General features: G+C 41.1%; 1 protein-coding gene across 4 annotated transcripts in view; it reads right to left on the bottom strand.

The window, feature by feature from the left end:
• Positions 1-990: 990 nt before the first annotated feature.
• The window catches only part of ARHGAP19 (Rho GTPase activating protein 19), a 70,412-nt gene continuing 57,743 nt past the window's right edge, over positions 991-13,659 (bottom strand). For 3 of the 4 annotated variants that reach the window (XM_015460706.3, XM_024985837.2, XM_024985840.2), the window contains exons 9-12: positions 12,325-12,423; positions 10,183-10,293; positions 9,577-9,655; positions 991-4,837 (exon numbers count right to left, since the gene is read on the bottom strand). In XM_015460706.3, coding sequence (XP_015316192.1) covers positions 4,833-4,837; positions 9,577-9,655; positions 10,183-10,293; positions 12,325-12,423 — 294 coding nt within the window. In that variant the 3' untranslated portion in view covers positions 991-4,832. The remainder of the gene's footprint in view (positions 4,838-9,576; positions 9,656-10,182; positions 10,294-12,324; positions 12,424-13,659) is intronic. The other variant, XM_024985838.2, reaches the window with a different exon arrangement.

Raw genomic sequence — 13,659 nt, forward strand, 5'->3', positions numbered from 1 at the left:
AACAGAACTAGCTCCTTTTTCTATTGCAAATAATATGAACTGGTCCTTGGGGGATGAGGAGAGAGTGACAGACGGTCTGAGTGGCACCTTAGGGAGCTAACACAGCTCAAGAGGAACACACAGGCAGGTAATGGAGCAAAAACAAGAGTTTTTTATTTCTATTCTGGATGTAACTCTTTTGTTATCAAAAATAACCATGTCAGCATCAGTAAGCAGCTGATTATAAAATGTGTCCTTGGCAGAGACAGAGAAAGTTAACATTGAATGAATACCTGCCATCTGCCAGGCACAATGTAAGGCTAGTGGTGCTCAGTATTTGGTGGCCAAGGACTCCTCTGGGAGTCATGGAGGCTCTGAAATCCCTGCCTTAGAAAAATTCAAACATACACAAAATTTTACATAGAATTACAGGAGCAAAAAATTCCTGAAATCACAAACTCCAGATTAAAACCTTTGTGCTAAGCCCCTACATGTGCCTCTTGAGCATGGCATCATTGAGATGGTATCGTTACCCACTCCCTTACAGAGTGGGGAACATGCCCAAGCCCACATATGTAAGTGACAGAAACAACATCTCAAGCAGAGTTGTCTAAACACTGCAGCTTGCTGGCCTAGATGAAAATGTCACTTGGTTTTTACTGTTACTATAACCATCACTCCTTATTTTAAATGAGGAAATAAAGATTATGTGAGAAACCGAAATCTGGGCAAAGCATTCTAGACTCAGCCAAGGGAAATCAGGGAACTCAAAATTCCCAGAGGTTCCAATCCCATTTCCAATCAGCCAAAAAAGCCCTACTCCCCCTGAACCCACCCCCCAGCTGGAGAGCAAGCCAAAGACACGCCAGTTCTTAGTGTCACAGTCCTCAGAACAAGAGGCCACCTCTGTCATAGCAACTCAGTCAAACTTGAAACAATGTTTTTAAGAGGCAACCTCTCTTTAAAATAATCCATCAGTCAAATGTAAATGAAGAGACTGATCAAAGCCTATAGATATGAAACAAAAGAAATTTAATTTCAGAATATTACATGAATATAAAAGAAAAACAATACATGTTTCTTTACAGTTACATATATATATATACAGGATATAGTTGAATAAGAATGAAAAAATTAAAAATGGTTAGACAGTTAAGAAACCTTGCTTCTCTTGTTGAGCGAGCTTGGGGGTAGTGAAAAGGCAAGCCTTGCTATGTAGTAAAGGACCCTGGGGCAGGGGTGCTTTTCCCAACCAGTTCTGCTGGTCCCCAGACATGTCTGGGGGAGTGCTCAATGGCTCCTTAGCATCTGCTGTGGCCTCCCACACTCCAGTTTCCATGGTAACCCAAGCACTCAGGCTAGTAAGTCTTAACTCCACCTCCTCCTCAGCCCTCCCATCCACTCTCCACCTGTGGAAACAGCTCAGCATGACCTGCGGAGGAAAGCCAGCTTTCCCACAGTGAGTTTTAGATCAGATTAATTACCACTGGTCTGAAAAGCTTGTGCATCTTATAAACCTGAATCTTCCCCAGTTTCTACAGCAGTCCTGCCAACTGCTGGTATCTAGCTTTGGATCCAGGTCCTGTCTTCGGTACCAAGGCTTCCAGATGGATACAGCTCTCTCCTGGGGAAAGGAATTCTACTCAGAAAAGACTTCAGAATGAGAGCCAGTTTCAGACATCTGTGTGAGGCTCTGCAGGAAGTAAGGAAGCAGATAAACTCGAGAGACCATTCTGCAACCACAGGATCTCCCGGAAGGCGGTGTTTTAAACCGTATCCTAACAGAGGTTTCTATGAGGAAAGCTGAACAGAAACACTGCTGTTCCAGAGGAGAGAATGGCTCTGCTCTGACACTCTGGAACCACTGGCTTTCTTACAAGCCAACAAAACAGCCACCGCTGGACACCCAGTGATCACCGCAGTTAACCCCAAATTGCTCTGTTTCCCAAGGCAGCCCACTGTCATTCCTGACTACGGAAGATTCGTTCGGGGTAATGAGCTGGTGGAGGGCCAACTAGAGTTTCAGTTTCGATTCATGAGGTACCACCTCCTTGACTGTGTTTTGGCACTCAGGTACAGTCAGTACCATCTAATTCTCTTTCATTGCTGCAGTGGAGTCTTTCAAAGCAGGAACACTGCACCACTGTACCAAGTTAGAAAGTTAGGAGTCCAGTGCCCAAGGTTTTCACTGATTCAACCAGGATAGCTCACCCAGTGCCAACTGATCTGAATTAAGGAAGTGGTCTGCATTTTTTATGCTTGAGCCCACACAAGATATACTGCCCCCCATTAATATTACATCAAAATCCACCGCAACTGACCCCAGAAAGAAAGGAAAATTTAAAAACAAGAGGCATTTCCAAAGAAATTGTTTCAACATGAAAAACAAACATAAAACAGAATTTTTAAATATTACATATTTTTTAAATTGTTGAATACTGGCTCAAAAATGCCTGCCCACCAAGTCAGAAGGGCAATAGTATCCTCCTGTAGCAAATGCTTAAAAGGTCTTTGTTTTTTCATTCTGTGTAAGATTCCACAGGATTAGAACAGTTACATATTATAAGGCAGAAGAGGTTATGCTGTTTATTTCTCAAATCTGGATTCCAACTACATCATAGCTTCTGTTAAAAAACAAACAAGAAAAGACCTATCATACCCTTACAGCAAGGGAAATCATATTTAATAAATACTTTAATGGAACACACATACCCAAATATCCACATAAACTGCCCAAAGGGGCAAGCTATATAAAAACACGTGACAGGATCTCTCACCACCCCAGCCCCAGAGCACCAGCCTGGATTACTAACTGCACTCAACCAACTAAACCTCAAATAGAGCCTCCCTCACACAGAACCACAGAAGCACCTCGATGACAAGGAGGTATGAGGCCACTGCTCCGCTCCCTCCACCTGTGCCAGACCGCACCACTCCAGAATGAGATGCTTAGACAAACTAAGAGAGCAAGTACAGAGTTAAGGGAGGACACCACTCTCACCCGGCCATACCAGAAGGGGTCTGTTTGAACTCACTGATAGCTGGTGCAAGAAATTTTATAAGGAAAAAAGTCAAATAGAACCCTACATGTATGAACTTGCTAATAAGTATTTTTTAAGAATGACATAAAACTACTGTAGAGAAAGGGACTTTTGAGCAGCTTTGTACTCCTAACCATCTATTATTCACAATCTATCAAGTTGGATGGCCAAATTTCCCATTTTTCTCCACTACTGTTGTTACAGCGGCAGAAGAAACAGAAAATACAGCAGACAAGACTGACTTCCAGATACAAAAGCAAACTGTGCTCCCCAGAATCATGTTTTGTTTCAGCAATAACACACCATTTCAACAGTTTAAAAATAGGGCAGAAGTCACAGTTTGCTGGGCAACTGCCTCTCCCCCGAGGCCTGACTCAGCTCCGGCACACGGGGTAAGAGTGGTTACGCGTCTAACAGAGCAGGCATAAGCTCCCTCCTGCCCTGCTCTCTCTGGACAGGGACGTCTCACCTGGATCAGAGCCTTGCCACTCCTCTCAAACACATGTGAACATCCCCAACCCAGTCAAAGCTCCAGCCCATCTCCCAACTACCCCCGGTGCCCACTGTGACAAGGAAAGGGGCGGGCCAGCAGCCACTCTTCAACACAGGTGATAAACCACAACTGCTTTCAAACAAGAACATTCTTCCCTTTAAATCTCTCAGTCCTGCAGAGAAACATGCTCGCTTCCGTCCTCCGACTCCAGCTTGCTCTCAGGAGACGGTCCAGCCTGCACACCTGATCCCTTAGAGAGATGCAGTATAATCTCATCCATAAGAGTCGTCCTGGCCATAAAGCCAGCTCCAGCCTAATCCTACGCCGGAGCTTCCCCTACATACAGGTATTTCAGCAAACCTCAAGTAAACTGTTGGTGACATGCCTTGAGTCACAGTGACTGGGCAGAGAAGGCACCACATTGGCACCAGAGATGTTTTAGGTGAGAAGAATCTGAATGGAGGAAGGAGTTCAGCAACCATATGACTATTCTGACATCACTGAGGAAAAGAGGAAGACAGGGAGGGAGACAGAAAGGAAGGAGGGAGGAAAGGACACAGTTTAACATCATTTGTTAAGATACTGCATCATTCTGAATTATTCAGTCCTACAGGCCAAACACCTATAATCTCAGGCCCAAGAAATCATAAAAAAAAAAAATTCTCAGGAAAGCAATAAATTCTTTGGACACAAATAGGTACTGAGGAGTACAGCCTCATAAGACAAAGAGCTTAAGGTGAAAAGAGAAAAGACATCTGGCTTAGAGCCCATTTCAACTACCTATCCAAAATATGGCTTTTTAAAAAATAAGAAAAAACAAATAAACAAAAACAATACCCAACATATCCCCAATACTATCAAAACAGAGAAAAGTCCAAACTATCAGTTAAGAATAACATCGATCCACTAGGATTGTCTGCACTTTTTTAAAAAAATCACTGCAGCTGAGCACAAACTTCAAATTTTCAAAAAACAGAACCTGCCTAAACACACACATGGACTAGGCAGAGGAGTCTGCCTGGTTCTGCTCATTGACTGTGCTGTGTGTAAGCTGGTGTGGCTGTTTAGTGGTTTCCCCAGAACATTTTTTTTTAAGAGAGACTCGCTAGCACCGGTTTAGTAGGCAGAATCTGCAGACATCTCCGCTGAGTGAGGTTAGAGGTATCAGTTGAGTCACAGGATTAGTTGGCTTTCACAATTCAACACGCAGCAAGCGCGCTGCAAGTCCCAGCTTCTCTGTGGGTGGTCACGGCCACTGGGCCACAGAAGGAAGAATTCTGGGTGGACAACAGGAAAACTCTGGATCCTTCAGAAGAATCCTAGGCTGAAACAGAAAAAGGAACATTAAACACATTTGTAAGTATTTATTTCTGCAAATATCCCACCTAAAAGCTAGAGAAATCTATACTTAGTATTTTCTACAACCTGAGGGTTAGAGATCCGTTGGATCATCGAAAAAGCAAGAGAAACAGAGAAAAACATCTACTTCTGTTTTATTGACTATGCCAAAGCCTTTGACTGTGTGGATCACAACTGTGGAAAATTAAAGAGATGGGAAAACCTGCTTCTTGAGAAATCTATATGCAGATCAGGAAGCAACAGTTACAACTGGACGTGGAACAACAGACTGGTTCCAAATAGGGAAAGGAGTATGTCAAGGCTGTATATTGTCACCCTGCTTATTTAACTTACCTGCAGAGTACATCATGAGAAATGCTGAGCTGGATGAAGCACAAGCTGGAATCAATATTGCTGGGAGATATATCAATAACCTCAGATATGCAGATGACACCACCCTTATGGCAGAAAGCAAAGAAGAACTAAAGAGCCTCTTGATGAAAGTGAAAGAGGAGAGTGAAAAAGTTGGCTTAAAACTCAGCATTCAGAAAACTAAGATCATGGCATCTGGTCCCATCACTTCATGTGATGGGATACCAATGTATCCTTCAAAAATAACTTATGCTTGGGAAATAGATGGGGAAACAGTGGAAACAGTGACAGATTTTATTTTGGGGGGCTCCAAAATCACTGCAAATGATGATTGCAGCCATGAAATTAGAAGACACTTACTCCTCGGAAGAAAAGTTATGACCAACCTGCTGCTGCTGCTGCTAAGTCACTTCAGTCGTGTCCAACTCTGTGCGACCCCATAGACGGCAGCCCACCAGGCTCCCCCGTCCCTGGGATTCTCCAGGCAAGAATACTGGAGTGGGTTGCCATTTCCTTCTCCAATGCAAGAAAGTGAAAAGTGAAAGTGAAGTCGCTCAGTCGTGTCCGACTCTTAGCGATCCCATGAACTACAGCCTACCAGGCTCCTCCATCCATGGGATTTTCCAGGCAAGAGTACTGGAGTGGGGTGCCATCGTATTCTCCGATGACCAACCTAGACAGCATATTAAAAAGCAGAGACATTACTTTGCCAACAAAGGTCCATCTAGTCAAGGCTATGGTTTTTCAGTGGTCATGTATGGATGTGAAAGTTGGACTATAAGAAAGCTGAATGCCGAAGAATTGATGCTTTTGAACTGTGGTGTTGGAGAAGACTCTTGAGAGTCCCTTGGACTGCAAGGAGATCCAACCAGTCCATCCTAAAGGAGATCAGTCCTGGATGTTCATTGGTAGGACTGATGTTGAAGCTGAAACTCCAGTACTTTGGCCACCTGATGCGAAGAGCTGACTCATCTGAAAAGACCCTGATGCTGGGAAAGATTGAAGGTGGGAGGAGAAGGGCATGACAGAAGATGAGATGGTTGGATGGCATCACTGACTCAATGGATGTGAGTCTGAGTAAACTCCGGGAGTTGGTGATAGACAGGGAGGCCTGGCGTGCTGCAGTCCATGGGGTCGCAAAGAGTCAGACACGACTGAGCGACTGAACTGAACGGAACTGCGGGTTAGAGAGTCTAATTGAGAATTGTTTAGTCTCTACCAAGTAAGTATCATTTTGTTCTCTTGCCCTAATCTCACTTTATTAAATCATCTTAATGGCAATAACACTCGCTTTACTGAGTGCGTATTTTGTGCCAGGCGTTGCTGAATTCTTTATGTACATTGTCTCATTCACTCTCACAAAAAACTGCATGAAGTAATGTTCTTGCCATATTATAAGTAAAGAATCTGAAGCCTATACAAATGAACTTGCCCCAAGATATATAGCTATTAAGGCTGCAGACTAAAACCTAGTTTAACTGAACTCAAAGCTCGTATTCTTACCACCACTACACCTCTCGCCAGCAAATGTTTACTAAATACCTACTGGATGCAAGGTAGTCATTACTGTGCAGAAGAGAAGGGCGGGGGGTCACAAATACATTAAGTTTGGCCTTTGTCTTCCAAAAGAGAAACTAGCTAAAGAAGTAAGACAAAACATATGAAGTAAATAACTAAGATAAATCACATTAAATGTCAACATTTTAGCAATGTCAATAAGAGTTCAAAGGAAAAAGTACATTTGTCTGAGTTAGCCAAAGAAGATTTCTCAGAGGAGGTAGGGTTTAGGCTGGGCTTTGAACAATGGCTAGAATTCTGACTGCTGAAAATAATACCCATTAATACAAAGGTGCTAAACCAGCAGTTCTCACCCAGGAGTGATTCTGCCTCCTCCCTTGAAAGGGATATTTGGCAATGTCAAGGGGCAGACACTGGTTACAACGGGAAGAAGGGTACTGGCATCCAGCGAGTAGAGACCAGGAATGCTACGAACTCTCTCACGCAATGCACAGGACAGCTCCCCACAGCAAAGAATTATCTGATTTAAAATGTCAATAGTGCCACCTGAGAAACTCCAGGCTAAATGCATGTCTTTGGGTATACACTATGATGATGATAATAAAATTGCAATATCTTCTTCAAAAAAAAATTTGTTCCTTTAATAAAATCAACATCAAAAAAAAAAAAAAAATCTAGTACTGTATTCATTGTGTAAAAGAAAGGGATGGCAGGCACTTGGATCTGTGGACCTGGAGACTAGACAGAGTTCAGATCTGGAGCCGCAGGCTGGGGAAAGGGTATCAGAGAACAGAACTGAGCTGCAGAAGTAGACCAAACTGCTAAGAGGACAGGCATGGCGGGGAGGGGAGGGACAGGCAGGGCCTTAAGACAGAGCACTGAAAAAACATGGAGAGAGGGAAGGGGAAGCAGACGACAGTAAAGCACTGCAGAGATGGAAAAAAATTAGAGGAAGGAAGAGAAGGAGAATAGCGTGAAGTCATGACACCCACAGGTGTTCCCAGACAGAGCAAGTGAACAGGGAGAAGGTAAAGTGAAAATACCACTGCCTAAGCCAGTGGGAAGTCATTCATTATCTGTGGGCCTCCACTTTTCTGAATCATTAACATTTTTGAGAATCTTATAAAAACTATATATTCTCTCTTCCAGAAAGATGTTCATATGCACCTACACATAAAACTCCAACAATAATACCAGGAACTTTATCAGAGCCCTTAGAAAGTCCACAGTAAACAGGAAGAATCCCTGCTCTAAAACTTCTTGGTAAAATATTAAACTAGCTTATTTTTTTAATGCATTTCTTTCTTCTAAAAGTAGAGCTGTCGACATAGACAGTATTTCTTGATTATCTTCAAAAATGAAAGCAATAAAAGGTGTAACTACTACAAACAAATGTATCCTTCAAAAATAACTTATGCTTGGTTTGGACTTAGATGATACAAGTAGAAATCTTTAGACACGCATACTCCAAACCCTGAACTTGCCTCAGTCAGTCAACTGAGCCTACAAGTCAGAGGCAGCATGGAAGGAAGAGAGAGTTCACATCGTTCATTCAAGGATAAGTAAGAAGACCACACTGAAACCTAATTTCCTAGAAAAGAATAAAGATTCATCTGTAAGGACTGGGCTTTTGTTCTTATGCTATTGCTTATGTCTCAAACAGTAAGTATGCTTGTATTTCAATGGTAAAATGAGCATATCAAACCAGAAATTACTTCATCTGCCATGCAAGCCTTATAGAACCAGACCAAGTCTTGCCCAGTTTTCGTTAGTAACAATTACTGCTGCTGCTGCTGCTGCTAAGTCACTTCAGTCGTGTCCGACTCTGTGCGACCCCATAGACAGCAGCCCACAAGGCTCCCCCGTCCTAGGATTCTCCAGGCAAGAACATTGGAGTGGGTTGCCATTTCCTTCTCCAGTACATGAAAGTGAAAAGTGAAAGTGAAGTCGCTCAGTCATGTCCGACTCTTCTCGATCCCATGGACTGCAGCCTACCAGGCTCCTCCGTCCATGGGATTTTCCAGGCAAGAGTACTGGAGTGGGGTGCCATTGCCTTCTCCAAGTAACAATTACTTCTGCCTGTTAATGCTTTAACAATCACAATGTGCTTTCAAAACATTGTTTTAATTGAGACTCATTAGCAATCTAAGAAGTAGATACAACTGTTAATATTATCTCCATTTTCGGAGGAGAAAGTGGGCTGAGAGGGAGTGGCTGGTCCTAACCACAGACCCCCTGGGCTTTCCAGTGAGCCATGGGGCTTCCTCAGAGAAAAGCGCAGCAGATGGTGCCCTCCATCGGCTGAGCCTTGGGCAATCAGCAGTCTCAGCACTAAATTATCCTTTTTACCCTAAACATCCTTAAAAACATGTTGTATGATCTGATTTCCAGAGTCCTTTAGCATGAGCTCTTTATTTGGAAAGCCTAATTGAATAAACAAAGCTAAAGTCTACACAGAAGAATAACACAATTGTTCCATGTTTGCTGAGCACCTTCTCAGCACTCCTGTACTTGGTTTCACAAGTTAGTTTACACTTGCTTTTAATTTGCTTAACAAGTACTCTTAAAATATCCTTCCCACGTGTCCTGTCTGAGGATTCAGCGACCCTGTGGGTCTGTGTTCACAGCTCTGCCCTCAGCACCTGGGACAGTTCTGAGTCGATGTTCAGTAACCATCTGCCACATGAACTCCAGGGTAAGGACCCAGCCCTGTCATTTTTACATCACTTCCAAATACCACCATACCGCACTAGGAATTCAAAACCTGCTGCTGACTGACTAGATGCAGAAAGGAACGACATTCACTAAGACATACGGGGTAAGTGCAATTAGTACCTTTTTTCCCCTCTTTCTTCCCCTCAGGCCATTTCAGTCTTGTTGGTGTCATCATGACAGCTGGAGAGCCAGAAAATAACTGCAACAAGAAAATTTTAGAGTGGCTTAAATGTCCTAATGTCATTCGTATAAACAGATTTTGCTAACAGAGGAATTATTTACTTGTTCAATTTCAATATAGAGAGTTTTAACAACATATCCATATCTCACTAATCTTAACTGTTTTATTGCTGGCTTAATGAAGTAACCATTCCTGGAAGGATGATTCCGTGGCTAATGCAGTGTCAGGCAGGCCTGGCTCAAATGTTACCCAGCCTGTGGAGTCTCCCAGTCAGAACTGCTGCCTCCAGCACTTTGTGTGTGGGTATTTCACTGCGTTTGTCACTTCTGCCTATGTCTGGCTATGTCCTCCCTGAACTTGAAATGTGTTTGTTGAATGAATCAGTGAAAGCCTACAGAAAAAAGACAATCAGCATAAATGAAAAGATAGAGAAAAAAGGCTGAATGGCCCAAAGAAACAGAGTAAAACAAATGATGGCATGTTAATTTTCTTCTTTTCTACAGATGAACACCCACAAAGAAAAAGTACAAAGAACAGTATCTTACCAAGTTCATATTTTCTTTGCTGGCTCTCTTCAATTCACCAATGGCTACCGAATCCGGAGTAGGGTACTTGTTTTTCTTTTCTGACATCATCTGATTTCCCAGGACCTTCCGCTGATTTAGGAAAAGAAAATATGTGATTTATAAACAGCTACTATATCTGTATTATATATATCTATACTGGCCTTCAAAACTACAGTTTCTTAAGTTAAAAAATCTCAGCTCTCTGATAAAGAGTCCCACAGGCATCTTACATGAGAGGTCAAAGCACGTTATTAAAAAACCTAAGATCATTGCCTTTCTTAAGATGATCACTACTCTTCTTTAAACTATCTAAGGACCGAAACATTAAAAGAAACTTTATAGTTGATTTAAACCAACTAATATGGGCCAATTACAATGTTTCTGAGGCCATAAAAGAAATGCCAGTTACCTACCAGTATAATTTTTTCCCTAAAGACATGTCTCTGGCAGCTTTTAAGAGTCCCTCCTCCCCTCCCTACTAAGAGACACTTAACACAAGGTCCACTCTAAGATTTTGCTTCCCTGTCATGTCTTCCTCACACAGGATTGGAAAATTTGGAAAAATTCTCTAAGAGCTCCTATTATAACCACAAGAGGATACGGGCCTTCTTAAAAAGGTCATGTGATTATACTGACATTCACTGCAAGACTAAAAGCCCTTTCATCTCTGAACAGCTTAGAAGCTGATGTAACCTACTGTAACAGCTGACAGTGACAATTCTACCATCTTTGAAGAAATCCTCTCTTTCTTCTCCTTAGAGAATAAATTTGAATTCCAAAAAAAGAACATATCAAAACTAGAACATTAAACTTTACAATATAAACATCAGTAGGAATATTCTGATGCAATAAATCATTTACATAAGAGGAATTTTGGAGGAAAAAAATCTAACCAAAAAAAGGTATCAAAGCAGGAAAGAAATCAAACAGCTAAAACACAGAAATGCTGGAAAAATAAGGCCAGTCCATCTTCCTTTCAGAAGTCAGGTATCACCACATAGTAAGCTGAACAGGGCATGCCAGGAGTCATAGGACTAGCTATAAAGCTTCCACTGAGTTTTTTAACAGATCTTTCACGATTCCTTTGCTGTCAAGCAGAAACCTACATCTATTATTAGCTTGAAAGTCTCCTTATTTACAACGAAAACACTTAATCCTTCTGTCCTACGAAACTCGCTAACACTGTGTTTAAATTATTGTTCTGAAATGTTTTCTCCTGATAGAATTATAAGCTCTTTTATAATTCTAAAGTTTTAAATTCTCTCTCAGTAAAGAAGAGGGCAGATGCCAAGAGAATATTATATTCTTACCTTTCAAGCAACGTTTAGCAATACTTCTAGAACCAACAGCAGAAGAGCTCACTATGAAGAAAAAACTACAGCCATCTAACTTCATTTAAAGGAACATTTCTTTGACTAACACAGAGAAACATGTATTTAACTATTACTTTCCTTATTACCAATCATCTCTATGACCAAGAAGAGCGACAGACTCTCCTTGGTTTCTTTATGCCTGGAAATTTGATCCCCCATCATCAGCTATCTACTGCCACCTGCTGGCAATATGCCTTAGTTACGAGTTCAGATCTTCCAGAAGACCGGGGTAAACTGAATATACAAACAACGATGGCAGCAACAGCACAGAAGTATATGCTGCATTTGCTTTAAGTATATGCTAAATTTGCTTTAAAAACAAGATTTTTAATGAAGTTTTAGACGAAGAAAAGAAAACAACTGATCAAAATTTGGGGTTTACCTAAGAGTCACTAGGCTATTGGAAAATCTATTTCTAGTGTCTGTCAACTTTTTCACTTCTCCGTAACTTCAGCAACCTGCACAGTAAATCAGGAATGAGGACTCTGTCCTTAGCCCCAGACGACAGCAAAGGACCTTTATTTCTCTTACCCCTTACTTTTCCAATCACAGAGTCCCTTTCTCTGATTTGAAACACAGCAGAATGCTTTGAAAATTAAAAGCATTTCCAAATTCTATCCTTTTCTCTTTATAAGCGAACCCTTTATAGAACCCCAAAGAATGGAACAAAACTGTTTATGCCTAAGAAGAGCCAGATTGTTAAGTTTTCTCACGATCAACACTGAAAATGACAGCACAGCACGCCTACCTTAATGAGGCCACTGAAGGACCGTGAGCGAGCCCTTTTCCGCACCGGGGGAGTAGAAGGCTCACGTCCCGGTGTCTGGGTCCCAGAATGCTTATTAAACTAGAAGCAAACATACAGAACATTTTGTTACAGTCTCCCATCAAGAGACAGCATTCTGTGACAATTAATAGCTAAATGTAAATACCCAGAGACGTCCAGGAATAAGTCAATGTGTACATACATGGATTAGTAGGTTGGCAAGCAAATCACAAAGGCAGAAATTATGCCACCAAGAACTCAAATTTTATTAAATTAGCCTGAGGATAAGTTAAATACTACATACCCCAAAGCAATAAAATTGGAATCAGATCAAGCTTCTAGAATTAGATCTAACCACCAGTTTACAGCAAATACAGAGGACTAAGGAACATCTTAAATAATACCACAGGAATGCAATCAGCAAAATCCTGACTGTAGGAGACAAACAATCTGCCTGCTTTCACAAATCAAGTGCAAAGAGAGCAGGAGGATGAGTATGTGTGTGTTTAAACGCAATGTGGTATCTGGACTGGCCCCTAGAACAGAAAAAGGATACTAGTGTTAAAACTGGTAAAATCCAAATAAAGTCTGCAATGTTAATAGTAATTACTAATGTTAACTTCTTAGTTTTGACAACTAAGGAGGAACACTAGTTAACATTAGAAGGAACTAGGTGAAAGGTATGTGGGAATTCTGTACTATCTTTGCAATTTTTCTCCAAATCTAAATCATTTCAAATTTAAAAGTTTAGTCAAACAAACAAGCTTCAGCAATTTTTAGGGAGAAAAAAACAGGAAGGGGAGAGAAGGGACCTATGTATTAAAAGAAACCTAGTAGCTGTACCAGCTTCCCCCAGAGAATGCATACCCTTTGGTCATGCCACTTCTAGGAAATAATCTGCAAAGAGAATACTTATGAACAAAAATGTATAAAGTAAAAAAATGCCTAATTTCCCCAATATGTGCAGCAGAGGACAAACTATATATATCAGGTTATATACAATGAAATATACAAGCATTAAAAATGCTTATAGACTTTTAATGACATGGAAAATATTCTGCTATAATGTTATATGAAAAGGGTAGGGTATTTTAAAAATGGAATATATATTTTTACCTCAATTAAGCAAAAAAATATGAAATATATATTCATGGAAAGAAATACAAGAAGGAAATACTTCAAAATGTGACCAGTAGATTATAGATGATTTTAACTTCGTCTTGACACTCTTCTGGAGACTCCAATGTTTCTGCAGTGAGTATTCGTTATTTTTATAATGATGGAGAATAGTAAAGTTATAGCTTTTTTTCAAAAATG

Source organism: Bos taurus, chromosome 26 (genome assembly GCF_002263795.3).
Source record: "Bos taurus isolate L1 Dominette 01449 registration number 42190680 breed Hereford chromosome 26, ARS-UCD2.0, whole genome shotgun sequence".
Classification (NCBI taxonomy): Eukaryota; Metazoa; Chordata; class Mammalia; order Artiodactyla; family Bovidae; genus Bos; species Bos taurus.